The sequence below is a fragment of the Hetaerina americana genome, unplaced genomic scaffold (genome assembly GCF_022747635.1).
Source record: "Hetaerina americana unplaced genomic scaffold, ioHetAmer1.1.p SCAF_14, whole genome shotgun sequence".
Lineage (NCBI taxonomy): Eukaryota > Metazoa > Arthropoda > Insecta > Odonata > Calopterygidae > Hetaerina > Hetaerina americana.
In genome coordinates, this window is record NW_027286514.1 from 9,192,315 (window position 1) to 9,214,279 (window position 21,965).

Here is a 21,965-nt window from a genome sequence, read left to right on the forward strand (position 1 = left end):
TTTGTGAGCTGTTATGCCTCATGATTTAGCTTCATACTTTTTGTGTCCTCCATAAGTGGCTCTTTTCATATGCCCTTTGAAGCACTTTGTTTATTACTGTATGATACATTTTATTTTAATTATTCTTCTGTAGTACTTTTAATTTTTTAAATTTAAATTCTTACATTTGTTCAATGATAAAAGTATTCATGTGAACATTAGTCAATTCAGTTTGATATGTGCAGCAATATGAATTCCTGTTCAGGAGGCATTAAGCGTGCATGTAGGACTATATTATAAGCAACTTCCTCATAGCTTTAAAAATTTCTATTCTACTTACACACTCTAGTTTATTATGCCAGATGACCTTCTATGTATGAGTTTTTCCCCATCTGCCAAATTTCCTTTAGATTTGAGCTTGTGTGGGAAAATTTTCGTGTTCTCTCAATTAGAAAGGTGCATAAAGAAATTGATGTTATAATTTTTTTAATGAAAAAATAAATATTTAGTACATATCCAAGGAAGTCTGGAGTATTAAACATTTTGAATAAAGAGCAAATGTCACTTGTTAAGCCAATAATGGTATGGAATGGATAATGAGAGCATCAGACTAAGGTGGTCCAGAAACACATGAAACATTTCAATCAACAAAGAGAAATTATTCTTAGATATTAGTAAAACAAAGTACCCCCATTGTAATATTAGGCGCAGCCTAGACAAAATAAACATGATAATTTAACTGACAAAAATGAAATTTCAAGACACCAAAATTCATCAATAAGTAATTAGTTATTGTCAATTACTATGTTATTAATTTTTTCTGAAACTATACATCTAATTCTTCAGTTTCTGAATTGACATGAGTTTTATAAAATATTTCAACCGACCAATCTACCTGAAACTTGGCATTAGTGAGTGGAATTGAAAATATAGACGGAAATCTCAATTCGAAATTTCGATAAAACAGTGGGGCATATTCCCATGGGGTATTGCGGCATGTTAATCTCAAGGTTTCTCTGTGAAGAACCATATTGTACCTGGATATTTTTTTTGATTCAACACATCTGCTCAAAAGCTTTGTTTCTCGATATAAAATGAATGAATTGCTAGGATTTCCTAAAGTTGTATGTATTGATTAAAAATTTAATTTACTACCTTTTTCAATTGCCAAGAAATAGGTTCATCTAAGTAACAATATTTCTCCCTGTCTTGAGGTGCATCTTTCTTATGTGCATTGTCTTTTGAAATGTATGTGGTGTTTGGTTTTATATTTGGGAAAGTTAAAGGCATATTCATTTCTATATTTAATGGTCAGATTTAAAAATTACATTTCTCTCCTTAGGGCAAATGGGTCTAATTGAAGTTTCCCTTTAAAATTTGTTTCTTTAAATGTGATTGAAGTTAAAGAGGAAAGGCACTTAATTTCGAACCCTGTTGTTGGAGTATTTTTCCCATTGAAGGTTGTTATGCTATTAACCCAATCAATACCTTAAACTGATTGATGGGTCTTCACCTTGCTTTGGGATTTATGCACTCCACTGATGGCTCATATTACCTATCTCTCTGGAAGTTATAAATTATAAATGTTGCTCCTAACTGATAGCACTGTTTAAAAAAAATCTTTTGTTTTAATTAGGGAAAGAGTAGATTTGTAGTATTGATAAATGCACAATAGTTTTATATACAAGAGATAAAAAATTCCCATCATTATAAAATACTTACTGATGTTTGAAGTCAACCTTAATACCTGGTGCATGTCTTGGCATGAATTAATTTGTGGTAGTCAATTTGTCTGGGTTAGGCAATGTTTAACTATTGATTTTAAAGGCAGGGTGGAATTCTATATAAATAAGTAAAATATTTTTAAACATCCACCAATTATGTTGTTATCTGGATGTTGGAAGGTAATTTTTTTACCTGTCTACATGCATTTCCAGCAATCACCTGAAATAGTATCTTAAGTGAATGCCATGTGGTAAGAAATTATGAAAGTTTGTGCAGTTAAATGTAGTGTTATTTTGACAGTAGAGTGGGAATTGAAGGTTTATTCAGTTCAAAGCATAATTTTACTTGCTGGTATTCATTTACTTTACATTTTTGAATAATACTATTCCTGTCGAGTGCCAGTTATTAGATTACATATAGCTTGGGTGACTTGGATCGTACTGTGGAATTATTGATATTTATTTAACTCAACAATGCACATAGAATGTTCCCATTTTAAGAAATGCAAAGTTGCTTAGAGCATGTATATTTTAATGTCCTGGGTTACAATGGAATTTGTAACTGAAAGTTTGTTATGGTCTACTTGATTGAGCTGGGACAACTTAAGCACCCGACTAAATTTTTGAAGCCCAGAGTAAATGGTTGTTAATTTGAAGAGATAACGCAGTGATTGAAGGCATCTTATGGATCGATTATTTCAGCAATGCACTTTTTGAGGTGAGTGTGGCACAAGGAAGGAATTAATTTTTTCAGACCACAAAAAGAACATCCACATTAACTGAAGGAAATAACTAGCTGCTAATTATTTAACTAAGCAAAATGGCCTAGCTTTATTACTCACAAAGTTCATAGCATGTCAAAATTATATTACCACAATTATAAACTGGTAAATTCAATATTTAATCATGTACACCGACTACAATATTATTTTGTTAAGATGAAAATCAAGCAAGAACCCAGATTGAAAGTGTAATGACTCCTCAGGAATCATGTTCCAAGGCCATCACCATAAAAACTTGTTTCATCCACTACCCAATCTTCAATTTTGGGAAAGGTGTTTCCTTTCAGTTATTTAAGTATTATTTACATGGGAAATATACAAGGGTGTTCAATTAGCAGTGTTTCAATTATGTTTCTTTCAAATATGAACTCAGCAGCAGTTTTCTCAACCACCCACATAGTGGTACAATACAATGGTGGCAAATGTAATTTAATTTTCTTTGCTAGGTCACAATGGTAATAACCTGCACACTTTATGATTCAGCCGATTAACATATCAGTATTAAATCTTTATGTGGAAGTGTAAATTTTCTTTTTCTACCCTCATAATGCAATACTGTTTGAAATATCAATCAAGGAAAATTTGAGCACTTGGATTTTAGCCTATGCAGTTGAATAAATGATTTATTGTGTTAGACTTGGGGGTTGGCTGGGTATTCGAAAGCTAACCCACTCTGCAGTAAATCCATTTAATTGCCCTTAAATTGGCATTATTTTGTATAAGATTTTGAAATAATTGTAATGAGTCAAAGCATTGATGTTGACATTCCTTTGAACTGGCACCCATCTGGGCCTTAGTCAAGTTCTCAATATTTTCAGGAGTAGTGTGATTAAAGGAACAAAAATGATATCAATGGTGACATGTATGTGAATGTATTACAGAAGACCTAAGCAGAGCTAAAATTGACATAATTATTAATTAATCTTTGTTCCAAATACAAATTAGCATGGGAAATAATTCCTGACATTTTGATCAATGTGGTTAGGTTTCTAAATGGGAAATTTTTGCTGATGATTTGCACTTGACACCGTTAGATCCTTACAAATTTCATGTGGATTTCCTTTGAGTCATTGTATCTTGGCCTTCAGCTTGAGAATTAGGCGAATAATTTTAACTCTTCTGTCTGAATATGGTGTGAACTTGCTGTCATTTGTTACATGCAGCATAATTCCACTGGAAATCTTGATTTTTATAATAGAAATTGAAAGTAGGAGTGTTATGACATTGCATTAAAAATGCATATCTTTTTTTGATGAAATGTTTTCTGCATATATTCAAATTTACTGGAAATATAGATTATGTGTCTACTGAATATTTTGACTACCACTTTCATAGCATATATGGGTGGAGTAACAGCATCTGTTTTACAGAAAAATAATTGTGCTCAAATGAATACCCTTCTCTATGAGCACCAAGTTTTGGGTTGGCATTCCACCTTGTGTAGCCCTGGGAAAGAGGTTATGGAACTATGATGCATGCTCCTGCAGAAAAATATACCTTGTTAGTTGGGCAATAGGCTTGGGAAGTGGGATGAGAAAAATGAAAAACCATTGACAAACTTAAAATACTTCTTTGCAAAGGGTGAATAATGTTCACATGTTAACTTATTTTGTGATTTTATCCCAGGAACAATTTGAATGCTAAATTAACAAATAAACGTTACACCTTTCTAATGGACCAGTTAAATCGTATAATAGACAGATGAGAAGAGTAATTAAAAAAAAACAATTTTATTTTTGTTTAATTTAGCCATAATTTAAAATTAAATTCATAACATTATTTTTACTTGCATTAATCTAAATTAGCTTTCTTATGGCATGCCTGATAATAATTAATGGACCTATTTGTGGACTACATTGATCTCTTTTGCTCCATTCATTTATTGAGAAAGGTAAAAAAAAATTTAAAGCCACATTTTACTAGGAAATATTTTTAAATATTGGTATGTGTTGCAGCATTTAATCAAAGTGCCTGTTTAGTATGTACTTTGCTTTTCTAATTTTAATTAGCAGTATTTATGCATGGAATTTAGCTCAAAGATATTCTGTTTATCATATGTTATTTATTGGCATATGATGTTGATAGACTAAATGAAAACATATTAAATCAGAGGTCGTCTTTTGTTGCTTTGTTTTTTATTTCAAATCTGGGTAATCGAAATTGCCATATGCAAAGAAGTTGGTGAGGAAGCTCTAGTGCTTTTGAGGAACTCTATCCCCATGATTTGGCACCTGGTAAACCTCCTTAAGGGTTTCTAATTTCCAAACGTGATCATTTTTACTTAAAGCATACCACATTTGAAATGCTATTCTTTTGCCAATACTCTGTTGAACATTTCATGACAAGAAATCCACTAATTTTTACATATTTGTTCACAAGCCAAATATAGTAAATTGCTTTGCAGTTCATTTCAAGTTTTGTTAAATAACCATATGGTATTCTAATGCAACTTGCATAATTTTGCAGTGAAGAGATGTTGAGTCAGCTTGTTAAAGTTCTATTGTTACTAACCTAGATGCTGCAAAAGAGTAATAACTTTTGGTATTGCCAGATAACCAAATGCCAATTTCATTTTTTTATTAGATGTTTATGCTATTCTATTGAAATATTTTATCATAGAATGGAAAAATAGTCATACATATTATTTAATTTGGTGGGTGATGAAGAACTTGATTTAATTTTATTACAATGTTTTTATGGTTGCTTCAGTGTTATTTCTCAAAGATTTGGAAATATTAAAACTAATAATTTGAGATGATATGTTAAGGAAAGGAAATTTATTAGCATTTGAATAATGCCTCAAAATATTTCAATTTCAAGCAGTTGAGTGGTGTTTAATCATTGCTGAGGTAAGGAGACTTTGTTCTCTCTCTCTCTCTCACTTTTATGTGATTATGAATGTTGCTCTTCAATTGTTGAATCTTATACATTATGAGATGAGTAGGTTTGGGATATTTATACATACGAAAAACAAGGAACTCAAAGTCAATATTCAAGAAAAGTATTATTTTAACTTGATATCCAGTCATCATGTTTTGATCATGAATACCAAACTTTTATTATAATTCTAAACCACGTTATGTCATAATTTAACTCACAACTCACAATCATGTGTAATGTTTCTGAGAAAAAATTTCCTACACACCCATTTCAGAACATAATTCATGTTTACTTTGTATGTTCAATTATGAAAATAAAAAAAATCATGTTCCTATACCTCATGGAGCTTGCCGGTTTAGTTTGTATAAGAGATTGTACCTTTTGATTGTAGTGATGACATACCCTTTGTTATTTCCTATTAATGGTAGAACACTGTAAGTGTTAAAATATTTCAAAGTACGAATAGATATTTTCTCAGAGTTTTTTTTAGGAATATCCTAATACCTTTTTATACAAAAAATTGACCTTAGTCATGCTCGTACCTGATATTATTGTCATTGGCATGAGCATTTAGTGTGTACCCAGGTAGCTGATTTTTCCACGTGTAAAAGTATGAATTAGTATTAGTGGTAAATAGATCTTGTCAAGTTTCCATGTTGGCCTTTTCATTTCACAGCCATCACCACCACTTCACACGGATGAGGATGAAGGCTCCTCCCTTTCCCATCATGGGCAAAGAAAGGGATCAGACAGAAATAGTCGTCCGATGCCAATGGGTAGAGGGCCTCGATCTCCGCCATCTCCCTCCTCCCCTCCCAACTTACCCCCACCTCCACCACCCCCACCTAAATTCAAATCCCACATGTCCCCTCCACACATGGGCCAAATGCAGCAACCACAGGCCACGAGTGAAGAGGGAGAGCTTAGTGAGGATGAATTGGAAAAGAGGAGGATGTTGCTCTTGCAGCAACTGGAGGAAGAAAACTGATGTGATTCTGAGTAAGGTGTTTGCTCCTGAAGTGTTTCTTCCACAGTGTAGCTTCAAACTCAGGTGGTTGTTTTCATATTCATGTCTGCAATTTTTGAAGCCATTTCAAGGATTGATGCACTGGAACGTGATAATCCAAGTGCTGAGAACTTAAAATCAATGTGGAACATGCTCTGTAAACTTTTTTTGGATGTTTGAAATGATGGTGACTTATGCCCCGTACATTAGTATGGTGTAAATTTTGAGCCACAGATTTGTTAGTATTTGTTTGTGGTTGATATGTTGAACATTTTTATGTTCTTTGCATTAAAAAGGTAAAGACTATTGTCTTGTCTAATTTTTGTGAATCATGCATACCATGGTTGTTTCCACTTCAAAAATATGTCAGAATTGTATTTTGTATGAGTTTAATTGTATACAGATTGATTAATTAATAACTATTTTAGAATTGAACACCTTCTATTAAATTTGTGTATACTTGGTATCTTGAAAAATAGATGTGCATTTTTATGATGGAGAGAGCGTTTTTTCCACTTATTGTGAATCTGATGAGGTGGGGTACTTTCCTTTTTGTATAGGCTAAATACCCACTCAGGATTCAAGGAAAGATTAACTGCACCCTCTAGGATCCTGCAAAGATAACTTGATCTATAGAAATGGAAAATTTTGCCGTATGGATGAATAGTGTGGGGAAACTTTGTGTGTGTGTGATCCTCAAATGTTATTCTGCTCTGTTCCATAATTAATGCTAATTTTCAATAGTTGTGAGAGGAGCTCTTTTACATCCTAATATGAGTGAATTGATTGTGTTCCAGAATCACATGATAAGTTACCTCTGTTATCCTTAAATTAGTACCTGTAGTTTTTACTTATCTTTATTTCCAGTGTGGATGCCATTTCTTAATTAGCTAAACAAACTGATGTCTGGCACAAATTCTTTATTGAGGATGATAGTAGAATATGTTTGTGAGTTATTCTTTCATTGGTGGGATTTCCCGAGTTTAAGAATTCTTAATTTTTTCTGAAAGTTATGGAAAAAAATTTCATGTTCCTTGCTGAAATCAAAATTTATATAACGAAAATATTTTCATTATTAGAAGGTATGAATGCGATCAGAGGGTACATCATAATCATTATCAATGAAAACAGATGATTATAAGTACTTAACATTTTTTAAATTATGAATTTGGCTCTCCAAAACTCTTTTTCATTTCTCTTTATAAATTGAAATTTTTAAAGTTTGCTTTGACTTTGTCTAGTATAGTCCATGTGATATCCTGTAAAATATGGCACAGTGTACATTGGTTCAAGGATGGAATAGAAACACCCTGTGATACTTGAATAAATCTTATCAAACTTCTCTGAAAATGGTGGATTCTGGATTAATGGAGGTACTTATCCCCTAATAAATTTTCATATACTCGGCAGTGATGAGTCATTGTGACTCTCTCTCTCTCTCTCAATACAATTCGTAGATGTTTATAGGCTTTGCTGTCCTAAGCTCTCTGTTAGGACGTCTAACTTTGAAAAGTTGGTTGAATTTTGAAAATGGTGTAATGATGAGAGATATCTTATTGCTCAACTAAACTTGTTAACTTTTTGCAATCCTGCTTAAACTGAATTAAGCTGTACTAGTGGTTGAATTTTAGACACCATAAATGGCATGTTTTATTTTTATTATTACCAATATTCAATAAAAAGAAGAAAACACCATGTAAGGGGTCAAAATGGGATGTGATTCAACAACTTGGACTTGCTTCCTGCTACAAACCTGCTTCCTGTGGAATCAGCCAGGTTGGTGATGACAACTTTTGAAATTTATCTTGTGTTAAATCATAATAATAATAATTTTCTTCTGTTCTAATATGCTCATTATATTTTTTCACAAAGCTTTCAGTTGCACAAAGAGATGAATGCTTTTTTCATTATTTTTTATGTGAGTTGAAAAATCATGGTTTAGTTGAAAAACTGGCATCTCAGCAATTAAGTCAAGTCAGTGGTGCCATGAGGAGCTAGAATGTAGTGTGAGGTGAAACTTGCAACCCTTGATGAACAAACTAAGTACTTAAATTTATAATATTAATTGAAAAAAAAATTTTATTTAAATATGCATTTTAATGGTTCCCTGTGTCTCATTTTTGTGAAATGAATGGCTAAAATAGTAAATCATGTTTTTACATTTACATTGCCAAAATTAAAACTGCAATTATTAAAAGGGCAACAGGTGTTTGGTGCTGCATTCTAATTTGTACAATTTGTTAGTACATCTCATTCATTTTAGGTTTTTATAATTCATGATAATTATATTGCAGTTAAAGCAAAAGTATTTTTTTGTAATGCCATTCATTATATGCATTTCCTTTCATTGCAATATTTAAAAAATATAAAATTTTTGTTTCCAAAATTGAGATGATAAATGGATATAAATCACCCTCTATAATGTTTAAACTTCCAATGAAATATAGTTCCTAAAAGAGGCAGCCATTATTAGCATGATGTTAGCATCAATGTAAGCAATGGATAGAATATTACTGGTAGAGATAAAAGCAGAACTGTCCAACTTGTTCATTGTTGAGGTAAACATGCCACCAAGCAATCATAAGGAGGAAGATGTGGATAGGATATATGAGTAGTTAAAGGACATAATTGCATGTGTTCCTGCAGGGAAACATTTAATAGTGATGGGGGATTGAAATGAGCCTGTAGGCAAAGGAAGAGATGGTGATGAGGTGGGGGACTACGGTTTGGGCACAGGGAATGACTGCGGGGAGAAAGCAGTTGAGTTCTGCAGGAAACGGGGATTAGTCATCACTGACACTTGGTTTAGACATCACGAAAGGTGTAGGTATACATGGAAAATGCCAGGTGACTCAGAAAGGTATCAGTTAGATTATATTATGGTTAGGCACAGGTTTAGGAAGAGCGTGATCAATTTGGACAGCTTCCACAGAGCGGAGGCAGACTCTGATTACACTAAGGGAGATGAAATCAAATAAGGCCATGGGGGGTAGACAACATTCCTGCGTAACTGCTAAATGGTTAAGGAAAATGTGGGAGGAAGGGTCTATATGGTCTGATTTGTAGCATCTATGAAGAAGGAGTCTGGCCGGAAGACATATTGAGATCAGTGTTAGTTCCTATTCAGAAAAACATTGAGGCTACATCATGTGAGGACTACAGAACAATAAGTTTGATTTTTTGAGCAGCTAAAGTGGTTCTCAGGATCATCAACAAAAGGATGGAGATCAGAGAAAATGATGATTTAGTGGATGAACATACTGATAAAAGATGATAACACCCCAGGTCAAACTGCCTAATTACTTAAGCCCTATATTGATGCAATGTGACAACTGGTCAACCCCTAGATATCAAAGTCCAACACTTTTTAGTTGTTAGTGGTACAATTGTGTTTGAAGTACCTCAAAAATCCTGAAATCCTTGAACTCTGCAAGTTTCATATTGATCAGTGTGCCTGTGGGTAACAACTAGTATTTAACTTTTATCATCAGTCAGTTGAATACATATATTTGGAAGTTGAGGTCAACTTGAGAAAACAAAACAAGGTAAATTATACTCTCATGTATCAAATCAATCTTTTGGGTAGTTATCATGGTGATAACTCAAAAGTTATACATATTTGTCTTCTCTTCTTCAGCATCATGGAATGAGAACATCTGCTGCAAGAATTAATGATGATCTATATAATCTATGACTATTAACATGCTTCATTAATATATTGATTATGCCCCATGCCAAAGTATTCCTAGGGGTAAAATGTTATCCTCATTGAAAGTAATGAGTGAAATAGTTTGTTTGCCAGTATAAATAATTGAAATGATCTAGTAATCATAAATAAATTAATGGTAGAAGTTAAATCTATGACAATACTTTTCTAGGCTTCTCCAAAGTGCCATGCACCATTAATGTAGTAATAATGAAGTATCTGAGTGCTAAGTACCATGGTATTGGTGCAGTTCCAAAAGTTTCTCATTGACCATCATCGATAAGAACTATTTGAGGAAAATAATAAGTGTAGCCACCTATCTCATTAAAACTTGAAAAAATTCCAGAAGCCTCTATGAATAATAGAATAGGAAATGTTATTGTTGTGGCTTCTGCCGAAGTTCTTAATCACAGCTATGCATCCCTTTTTAGGTAAGCTAGTTTGAAGCAACTCTCATGCTGTTAAGTAAGAGATAAAATTATTTTGGCATCCAGCATGTAAAGAACTGGGTGATTAAGAACTTCCAGATATATTTTCACACGTACATTTTCATTTTTTTTCCAAATTGGTGCCTGGGTTTCAACTTTCAGCATTTTCCCTGTGTTATAAAATGAACTATGTCCTGGTACCATAAAAAAATGTTTGCCATTGTAATATAAAAATTGTATTGTCAGTGTTATTCCCAAATACATTCCCATCATTTGATTGTATTATGCAATTAATGTAAAGGATACCTTACTTCTAAATCATCATCTCAATAATATATTAATTGATTGATGTATTTTGGGTTTATATGTACATAAGGACAGATCGTATGTGACAGATCTCTGGATAGCCAATCAACATGGTGGTAGGTTTTGACTTATCATTGATATGTTAAATGCCATCAGTATGCAACAAATATTAAGTACCTATTTACATTAAATATGTGACATCCCTCAACCATGAGATAGGTTAATTACTTGTATTTTCCTCATTAAAATTGAAGTGCCATAAATCATGGAACCCAAGACATAGAAAAATTATATTTTATTGTTTAAAATATCAGTTTTTTAATGATTTGATTTTGCAGACAAGAAAATACCAGTCTTCAATAAGCTTGTGTTGTTAAGTGATGGCGTTGTAGCATAACACCAAGTGAGTCCCCCTGGGACATGAAGGGATGTACAGTGTATTGTGAACAGTTTATTCCTATTAGCATGCCAAATGTGTTTTCTCTGGAAGTTGTATTAAATTATGTTGTATGTCGATTATGTAATTTTGGCACCCGGTAGTAAATTTTTAGCTGTTAGTTTACTGTTAAAATATTTCATGCTGTTCTTTTGCAGGGTAGCCAAATTCAGAAATATTAATTTTTTTGTTCCTTCTTGGACCTTTTTACCTTCTAATACTTTCTTCCCTGCTGTCCTTTCCTTCATTGCAGATTTATTTCACTTCTTAAGTTTTTCATATATGCTTCGCCGTTCCTGAGACTTAGCATTCTTCATCTTGAGAGCTTCTTCAGCTACCTTCACCTATCCCTTTCTCTCAAACCAATTAGTCTTCTCTTTTATCTGCATCGCCATTCTACTTATTCATTCTCTTGACATTTTATGCATATTATGAATACTTCCTTCACATTTTTCTACTACAAATGCTTTGAATACACATTCATTCACGACTCATTAATTCCTTACCCTAACTCTCCTCTTATTACCACAAACAATTATCAAGTATCCCACACTCTTAGCATTTATTCAAAATTAATGCTAACAGGGTAATGCGGAAAGATGATAGTTGTATAAACTACCAAGTCTCCTGTATCCCACACCCACAGCATTTATTCAAAATTTATGCTAATCCTGGCATACTGTTTTACTTCAATGCAATAATGAGGTAAGAAGACATTTTTATAAACTTCCATGTCTGCTGCTTTCAACATTTTTTTAATATTTCACTTGTTGCCTAGAGCCTAATTGCTGACCTGCATAATGTATGCATCCATCTCTTGCACATCCATTGTAAAAATTCAATAGCCGTGATACTATATTACTATGAAAAACCATAAACCAAGTAGTCAACCCGAAGGTCGGTTTGGTAGGTGATGGTAGAGTTCACCCTATACTAAGCCCTATACGGCGTGTGAAATTCACACATCAGGGTAGGGGGGCCAGTTCCTTTCCCTGTGCTGGTTATGGTTTCCCAGGATGATATGGTACCCGAAAAAGTACTTTAGCTTGGGTGGAGCTGCAGGTGCCCAGAGTGCCTTGCCCAGGAATCGAACCCGGGACCTTCCGATCAGCAGTCCAACGCTCTACCCACTGGACTACCGCGACCCACTATTTTACTATTATATACTATTTCATTTATATTAGTGATTCTTGTTTCACTCAATGCTTTATTTCAAATAATTTGCATAGATCACTTTTGTCACGTAAAAAAATTGCTCAATCAATTTATAAACTTTCAAAAACCTTCCAGACCTTTCCTTGATTTACTTTTGTTCCTTCTGCACATCAACGAATGCAAGCAGATGATCTCTCCAACTCCTATCAGCCATAAAATCACATTATTATTCCCACTTCTTGTCCAGTGTTACTTTCTGTATTCATTACATCAATACTGAATTGAGTGCGAAATTCATAAGACTTCGTACTCTACAAATCTGATGTTCATTATAACTCCTCACTCTTTTATACAAAGTACAGTTGTTGTATTCCCATTCAATTGGTTCTCCTGAAGTTTGCTCACATAAGTTAAAAACTTATGCAGATGAGTTATTAATGCCTTGCATCCATTCAACATACCATGAGTACTATTGACACCTGCAGTTTTTACCCTCTTCAAATTTCCCACAACTGTTATGACCTCAATTTCATCCACTTTCCTGGGAACATTTCTACCTTGTAATGCATTTGGCCTACTCATTTTGAACACCACTACCATATGAATTCTCAAAATACTTCTTCCAACAGTCTCTAGCACTGCATGCATCCCAAACAATGTAATTACTCATATTATTCAATCATTTACCCTGTCCTTGCTCTTTTTACCCATTTCCAAAACAACTTCTAATTTTCCTGAAAATAATTGAGCATTTTTCCTACTTAAGCCAATTTCCTCACTTTCATTGCACTTTTTTGCAATTTTTCATTTTCCATTGTAATTATCCTGCTACATCTTTTGAGCTTTCTCTCTTTGGGTTTCAGTTCTCAGACATATGGGTCTTTCTTAGTACTCATAGAATCTTTCCCTGATTTTTGTTCCACCAGGTGTCTTTTTTCCTTCTTTTATTTCATCCATACAAAAGTTATTCCTTTGATACTCTCCCAATCTCACACTCTTTTGTTTTTAAATGTCCTTCTCATACTTTGTGACTTAGTACTACTTATTCTCTTGCATGCACTGATACTGCCTTCTTTTCTTTTTATCTTAAAGCTTTTCTGCTTCTATGTGTACTTCCTGCTTGCTTATGGTCTGTCCACTTGGACCACTTTTGAGTTTATCAAGTAGTGTTCTGTTTCACATTCAAATCCTCTTATTTACCATCTTTTTTCTTTCTTTCACACTCTCAGCTCTCATCATTTAACCAAATCAATGCTTATCCTAGAATTATCCCTTTGTCGTGCATACGTATGAATAAATTTGCACTTAAGCTATGTATATAAGACCACTGATTCTTTTTCCATGCACACACTCAAGTTTACTCCATCACCATTTACTCAGGGGCCAGATATGGCTGTTTCAGAAACATCCCTTCTATCACTAACTCATATGTGCTTCCTAAAATCTATAATATGGGGCAGACAAAAATAAACGGAATAATTTTATTTTAAAATATGTAATTAATTTTTTTAGAAAACAACCTTATTACCTTTCAAAGAACTCTCAAATACGTTCATCTAATTTGCGATTCTATTCCTGGAAACATTTTTCAAACTCGTCTGTTGTGATGCCCATCAGCTCCTGCCTCATATTTTTCTTTACCACTGCCATATCATCAAAACATTGTCCCTTTTGATTTGTGGAAACAAGAATAAATTGCATGGAGCGAGAAAAAACCTTGGAAAAATATCTGGGTCGGTTGAGAGATGGTCTTTCAATGCATGTAAGTTTCAATTTGATTCTCTTTTTGCTATTCAGTCAGGACCTGAGGCACAAATTTTGTTGTGACCCTTCTCATCTTCAAATCTTCTGACAAAAATTTCCTGAACCAAGCTCCATGTTATTCCAGATAACTTACTAATCTCTTCAATAGTCTATTGTTGGTCTTCAAGCATGATTGCATGAACTTTTTAAAGATTTTCATCATATCTAGAAATTGACAAACGTCCTGGACAAGGTTTGTCAACAAGCCACATTTCACTTTCTTTGAAACAAGAAAATCATTGGTACCCTAGAATTTTTCCCATAGCACAATCCTTAAATCTGACTAAAAAGGAGGAGCAAGCCAAGCTGCTTTTACAAAACAAATTGTTGTGACTGAAAATAACCCTCCCAAATGGCAACAATGCCTTCCTAGAACTCGTCACGTTGCTCCATGCTCATCTAGTGGAAGAAATGCTCAATACATAAGCTCCGCCAATCGCAGTACTATTCCAGTTATTTTTGAGTACCCCCATTCTTCTTCAAGGTACTTCCATAAGGCAGTGTTCTAGGGCCATTACTTTTTCTAATTTATGTAAACAATCTACCAAATAATTTACATTTTGAAGTAAGACTTCGTTGATAATTGCATTATCTGCAGATGGTTAGAACATGTAAATGACTGCCTGACACTTCCAAATGACATTGATTGCCTTGGTGACTGGATTAAAAAAATAATATGGGCATTAACGTTTGTGAGAGCGAGCATAAAACTTTTTCCATTACAGGGTTCGCACAATAAGTATCGGGACTGGTTCCAAAAATCAAAATTTATTCCAGTTATGATTACAATTACTTAATAATCTTCAAAATACGTTCCTCCTGCATTGATACACTTAGATTGGCGTGCCTGCCACTGGTCAAAAGCCCACTGGAAGTCAGTTTCCAGAATAATGTTGAGAGCCTTTGTCATCGCCACTTGACCCACCTCGATGGAGTCGAACCAATATCCTTTGAGCTCCTTTTGAGCTATCCTTTGAGGTAATAATGTTTTCGAGAAAATCTTCATTTTCCTGGACGCTGTCCAAAATTCCTTGCAAAATTTCTACCCCCGACAGTTTTTGTTCCTCACTCAAGACTTTCAGCACCAGCTTCGCGCTCACTTTCCTCATCGCAAGATACTCTGTTACAATGGTGTGGACAGTTCCGACTGAAAGGCCGGTCTCCTCATTGATAAGGGCGATGGTTGAACACCTGTCAGAGTCCAAAACTTTTTTCACTTTGGCCACCTGAGCATCGGTTCGAGTGGCTGTTGGGCTTCCGACACGGTGCTTGTCTTCGACAAGCTCCCGACCTTCCTTAAACATTTTGTGCCAATCAAAAACTCTTGTGTGGCTTTAGACATTATCCCCAAAAGCCAGTGTAATGAGTTCATGGGTCCCCGACATGGATTTCCCGAGTTCAACGCAAAACTTCACAGTGTTGCATTGTTCGATGGTGCGCTCCATGCTGGTGCGACGACACTATAAACAATCACATGTCACAAAAATCCACCTCCTGTCTCAAGGCATGCCCAGAGGCGACTGAACTAAAGTGCGCCTGAGTGGTGGGGGACCCGTCTACCGAGCCAACTGGTTGGGCCCCCATCCACCGCTCCGTTGAGGCTACAGCGAACCAGTCACGACACTTATTGTACGGGCCCTGTAAATAGAAAGCACAGGAGGATGTTTATTCCAACTTTGGTGACAGAATCCCATGTATCAGTCATTGCAAATATTTAGTGGTTTACTTAACTAGGGATCTTGGGTGGGTAGTTCAAGTTGATAGCGTGACACCAGAGGCATTTAAAATAATTCAAATGAGAAATTTCAAAGGAAGCAGTGTTGCCACAAAAGAAAAAGCATATAAGGTCCTGGTTCACCCTATCCTGGAATACTCGTCCATAGTATGGGACCTTTTTGAGGTGGGAAATATTAAAAAGATGGAAAAAGTGCAATGAAAGGCAGCAAGACATGTACTAGAAAGGTACAAAACGTCAGATAGCATAACAGAAATGTTGGGTATTCAGTAATGGGTGGGTGAAAAATACAAGAAAAAGGAATAGGTTAGGTGGAATGTGTGGAATGGTTATAAATAACGAAATGTAGGAAAATTTATGGGCGGTGATAGAAAAACCAAGTTTTAAGGGTAAAAATGATTGCGACTTTAAGATAAAAATACTAGCGCAAAAAACAAATAGGAAAAAATATTCATTTTTAAATAGAAGTATGATTGAATGGTACCAGCTGCCTGGAGGGTTGTTTGAGCCCTTTCCATCAAATTTTAAAATATTTAAAAATTGGTGTAAACTAGCCACTGGACAAAGGACTGGGCATTAAAATTTATTGGTTGGTACTTATTATTTTATTCACTAAAACTATTGTTCTATACGTAATGTGGAGGGCATGATTGGTAAGTGTGTGATGTCATAACGGTACATGATTTTGAATAGGTTATGATGCAGAACAGTGAATGTTTTCCAAGATTATTCGGGTCTCCCACCGGGTCCACGTTCGTAGGTTTGCCGACGTTTCGATGGCCGAGTCGTCCATCGTCTTCAGGGCATGTCGTTACTCAGGTATTTGGCCGCCTTATATAGTTTGGTCAGGAGGTCAGGTCACGTCTGTTCGGTCGGACGCTTTCCGCCTCTTGTTTTCCTTGATGTTCCTCAAAATGGGTTTCCACGCGTTACTGAGGGAGTATCCGCTGTCTCGGTTAATGGATTTGTTTTCGAGCCGGATCGCTATTGCTTCCTTAGTCAATCTTTCCCAAAATTTCTCTTCTCGGCACAGGATCCTTGTCTCCTCCCACCGAATGCTATGGTCGGAGATGATGCTGTGCTCTGCAATGGCCGACTTCTGAGGATGAGACCTGAGAGGGTCAACCTGAGAAGTCGGCCATTGCAGAGCACAGCATCATCTCCGTCCATAGCATTCGGTGGGAGGAGACAAGGATCCTGTGCCGAGAAGAGAAATTTTGGGAAAGATTGACTAAGGAAGCAATAGCGATCCGGCTCGAAAACAAATCCATTAACCGAGACAGCGGATACTCCCTCAGTAACGCGTGGAAACCCATTTTGAGGAACATCAAGGAAAACAAGAGGCGGAAAGCGTCCGACCGAACAGACGTGACCTGACCTCCTGACCAAACTATATAAGGCGGCCAAATACCTGAGTAACGACATGCCCTGAAGACGATGGACGACTCGGCCATCGAAACGTCGGCAAACCTACGAACGTGGACCCGGTGGGAGACCCGAATAATCTTGGAAAACATTATTCGCCGGGAAAGTACCAGATCATTCAGAACAGTGAATGATTTTGGACAGAATGATGTTTGACGGTGAATCGTTTTGTATGTTGTGAAGCTGGGCTAAGTGTGATGGTACAGGTACGTTTAGGAATTTTGAGCACCTTTAAGTGTCATGGTTTTCTTTTTGTGTATTATAAGGGTGCATTACTTGACAGTTGCCACTGGGCCATTTGTCTAATTGTGATGAAATTTAAATAATAATTACAAGTACTTTTTCTCCAAACTCTTTCATTAACTAACTCTCATCCCTTTCCATGTGCATCTCATACTATGGAAATCAATATTTCTTTTAACATTGCATTTTTGATGGACCAATGTTACATAATTTATTTGTTACACCAGCCATCATGGCTTCAATTATTAGAGGTTTTTTTTGAGTTTTATGACTTATGAGAGATATGGTAATCAAGGTAACTAGCTTTTTCATTACCTGTGCCACATGCAACTATCCCTGTTGATGGATGTGGCATTCTACTCGTCGATTCTGGAATATTTTCAAATTTCTATCTGGTATTTGCAGGTTGTCACAAGGGAAACCAAAGCCTAGTACTAACCTAGGTGTGCTTTAACTATTCTATACCTAGCTATTATACCTCTTCTGAAGGGACTGCCTTTATAATATTTGATAAGTCTCCTGTTGCCTGCACCCCACTCTGGAAGGTGCATACAGGTGCACCTGTATATGCACTATATCAGGCACCAAGACACAGTGGTAAGGGTAAGAGTGCTCTTCATGTTAACAAAAAAATTTTTCATTCTTTTTTCATTTTTCATTTTTTGCATTAATTAATCAATTATTTCCCCCCCTTTAGGATACACTAAGAAATATAATGAATTACAATTGGTGGTGAAAATACAGACTCATTGATTTTTAGGCATCTTGAGAAACAGCTTTGCTTTGCTAATGTGGGACTTCTACGTGATGGTCTGCCAAAATACTGGTTTCCAAGGAATACTAAAAAAAACGGCTGACAACAGATCTAACTCTACTCATCATGAAATTGTAATTCATTTAAAAAGCTCACATATTGTAGACACTTGCAGTGCAGGTTATAATGTTTTTTCCTCTTTGAAAATTTGTAGTGGTCCCTGTTCCCCTTGGGATCCAATTAAACCTTTAGGTAGCAGGGGGACACTTCACCCACCAGAATAACCCAGCAATCTGATATTCTTATGATGAGCACTTGAGTTTTTGATGTTAACCTTTCTCTATTTAACTATCAGTATTTGACCTATTTGTGTACAAGTATCTGCACCCAAAGACCAGATATTTGTTTATTTTTATCAAATTAGATGTAAAACAATTCAGTATTTTCAGGCTAAAGTAAATTATGTTAAAGCAAAGTTGCATTTAATTGCTTGAAAAGGCACATTCAATTTGAATAGAAGTGTTTCATATCCTTTTCTTTATTAGGTTCTTCATTTTCTTGAATACCAGTACCCATTAGTGGCTTTTTTATTTATTTATTTATTTAGGATACATTGCTGTTAGGCGATAAGCCGGGTGGCCTTTTGCGGAAAATATTTTTGCTTTGAAACATTGAAAAGGTTTCTTTAATTTAATTTTAATTAAAGCAAATGACTTATGACTGATGACTAATGATAATTATACAAATATGTGCTTTAATATAATTAAAATTGTACTAAAAGCACAAGGCTGACAATATTACCACCAAGATTCAACATGACTTGCTGGAGATTCATATATACAAAGAGTTGAGTGGAACTGTATGGTAGTTTACCTAGATTGACCTTTTGTTCTTGTGTTATATGTACATATATATGATGAAATACCTATATTACTAATTTTTGAATTGAACTTTAAGGAAATGAATGGTTATGATAACCTGTGCTTTATGATCTTGCTTTTGCAATAAGCTTAGAAAGTTGAAACTGATGGAATATAAAAAGTGAATGGAGCATAAACTTCAAAATAATAGCTTTGAATGCTTCTTGAATTGCATTTGAACCATTTTGGTTGTGAATAGAGAATGTTGGTAAAATTGATACCTGATGATGATATTGAATATATTGATAAAATTAGTACCTGTTTTTTGTAATTCAGTGACAAATAAAATAATTGCCCTTACTCATGGAGTCTTCAGTTTTTTTAATCTTACGAATTCCTCCCAAAAATGGTCTCAGCCCAATTTTGGTCACCATATGATATCATCCTGGTAGGTCTCCAAAAGGTATCCTGTTTCTCAGCCAGTGTGTCCTCTGTGCATGCAGGTACCTTGGCGGTTTGATGACATCTGCAGTCAACAGGTAAATATGTTAATTATGCTGGGTCTGAATTCACCATATTAAATTATTTGTGACAATTAGGTACAATTAGGTTTAATGATGTTTCAGTGGACCTTTAGTTAATTATTGTGCTTAGGCAAGTTGTTTGCTCAAATATGAGCCTCAAATACTTTTCTCTGATTAATGTCTCTCTCTGAATGGATTCTTGAACTTGCCTTAAAATTTCCTCAAGCTTTTGGAAAACGTTTATTTAAAAGCAAGTTAACGGTTTCTTAAAATTTTATGAAAACCAGTATCTCAGGGCTCAAGTTTTTTCATTTTACAGATATGGTGTTTAAATGACTACTCTCATTATTAAAATCTCTTTCATGCATTTATGAATCATTTTCTACTTGCACTATTATGCATTCTCTCTGAATGGTTTCCTTTGGCATAAAAATACTAACATTTCTTCCTGAAATCCAAACAAATTGACAACTTGGGGTCATTGGTATATAGTGAATTAATGTGTATTATTTACCTTTTCGATGTACCTCATTTTTGATAATTGTGCTCCCTACAAAGCTAGACTTTGCATGGACTTTAAGCCATCAGAGCATATTTCAAACCCTGAAATAAAACTTCGACTAAAAATAACCTAAAGGAATATGAGAACATTGATAAATATTGCATTTAAAATTTGTGCATGCCATTCCACTAATGATTGTGAAAGCTATTGGAGAAGAAATCACATCCACATTATGGACATTGTTCAAATGTAAAGATTCTCTGACGGAAAATAAATTTCACTTTAAGATTAAATGGGCTATCCAAAGTATAAACTAATATTTTTTCCTAACTCTAAGGCAGTATACTTCTTTCATAATTTAAAACATATTGGTCTACAGTTATTATAACTAAGGCATTACTAATTTGAAACTACGAAATACCTTCATCATCCAATATGAAATATGTTTATAAAAAAGTTTATGCAAGCGCCTTTAAATATGAAGTTATGAGAATAACGAAAATTTGATCACCGTGGGAAAATGATTTCAATTAAAAGTAACGCAATGAATTTACTACACCAATGAAATCTGTAGTAAAATCGAAATTTCCGAGCTTAAAATCTACGTAATGTACGTAAAATAAAATAAATAGTCATTAAAATTACAACCCCAGTCGATATTACTTTGCAAGCCAGAACATTGTGGAATGAAAAAAATTTATGGTTAACGGGATTCGAATCAAGTTCCTCGACTGTACGCAATGCTAAACGTTGCAACTCTTTAACCACCTCGGCCACCGATTAATTCAAAGTTTTGTGGAACTAACAAAACCAAGTTTGGCGTTACATGTTTATATGATTTTTATTTCTTCTCTGGAGTACATCCATTGATGTTAAGCATGAGTATAATATCTAAATACCCATCCTAATACGTTTTTCTTGGAACCACTAAGCGTATGTTTACTCGTCAAAGAGAAATGATTAATAAGATGACGATGCATTACAGAACAAAGAATTGAATTACAAAGTTCATAGGTCAGAGAATAAACCTTATGTTAAAGAAGGACGATGTCAATACAGTAACAAACCCATCGATCACACCAATGACTCTAGAGTAAGCCCTACATCTCCGAGAAAAACATGTTTTCTTCTGCTTGCATGAACTAACCCGTCTCGTGAACGGATTTTGATCATCCACAGCATTCGATGAAAATCCCTTGAGTTTTAACGAGTAATCTCTACGTGTACGTATTAGCCGTTTCCTATGACAATCCACGTTTCCCCCTGGTCCTCTTTGCCGTTCAAGAAGGATTCTTAACGAATACTCGATTTAAACGGGGCGCCTACTTCCTCCCGATCAGCGCTTACAGCGCCTCTCCGGGTAAACTAATTCAAGGTCGAAATTTAACCCTTTAGGCCAGTTCTCTCAAAATTGTCGATTTTCTCGGTGTACGAGAAAAGAGGAAACGGGGACTTCAAGGTCAAATCCTGGGAACTCGGCCGACCGAAGGTGCTCTGAAGGCCAGCTAGAGGTCGACGAAGGACGTGGGCAGGAGTCAAACGGGCCATGGGTGGAATCTCATCGGAATCCAAAGGAAGTAGTTGAAAAATAACAAAAGACGTGAGATAACTAATATCTTCCCCGTATTTCGGGCATAACTTCTCGGCTGAGCATTGTGGAGATGCGGTGAAACTCAATTAGAAAGGAATGAAGAGAGTTTCGTTACTTTGGAGGTTA

General features: G+C 35.1%; 1 protein-coding gene across 1 annotated transcript in view; it reads left to right on the forward strand.

The window, feature by feature from the left end:
- Positions 1-7,694, forward strand: part of Prp40 (pre-mRNA processing factor 40) — a 68,644-nt gene extending 60,950 nt beyond the window's left edge. Inside the window, exon 17 of the mRNA XM_071583480.1 lies at positions 6,042-7,694. Coding sequence (XP_071439581.1) covers positions 6,042-6,353 — 312 coding nt within the window. The 3' untranslated portion in view covers positions 6,354-7,694. The remainder of the gene's footprint in view (positions 1-6,041) is intronic.
- The last annotated feature ends 14,271 nt before the right edge of the window (positions 7,695-21,965 follow it).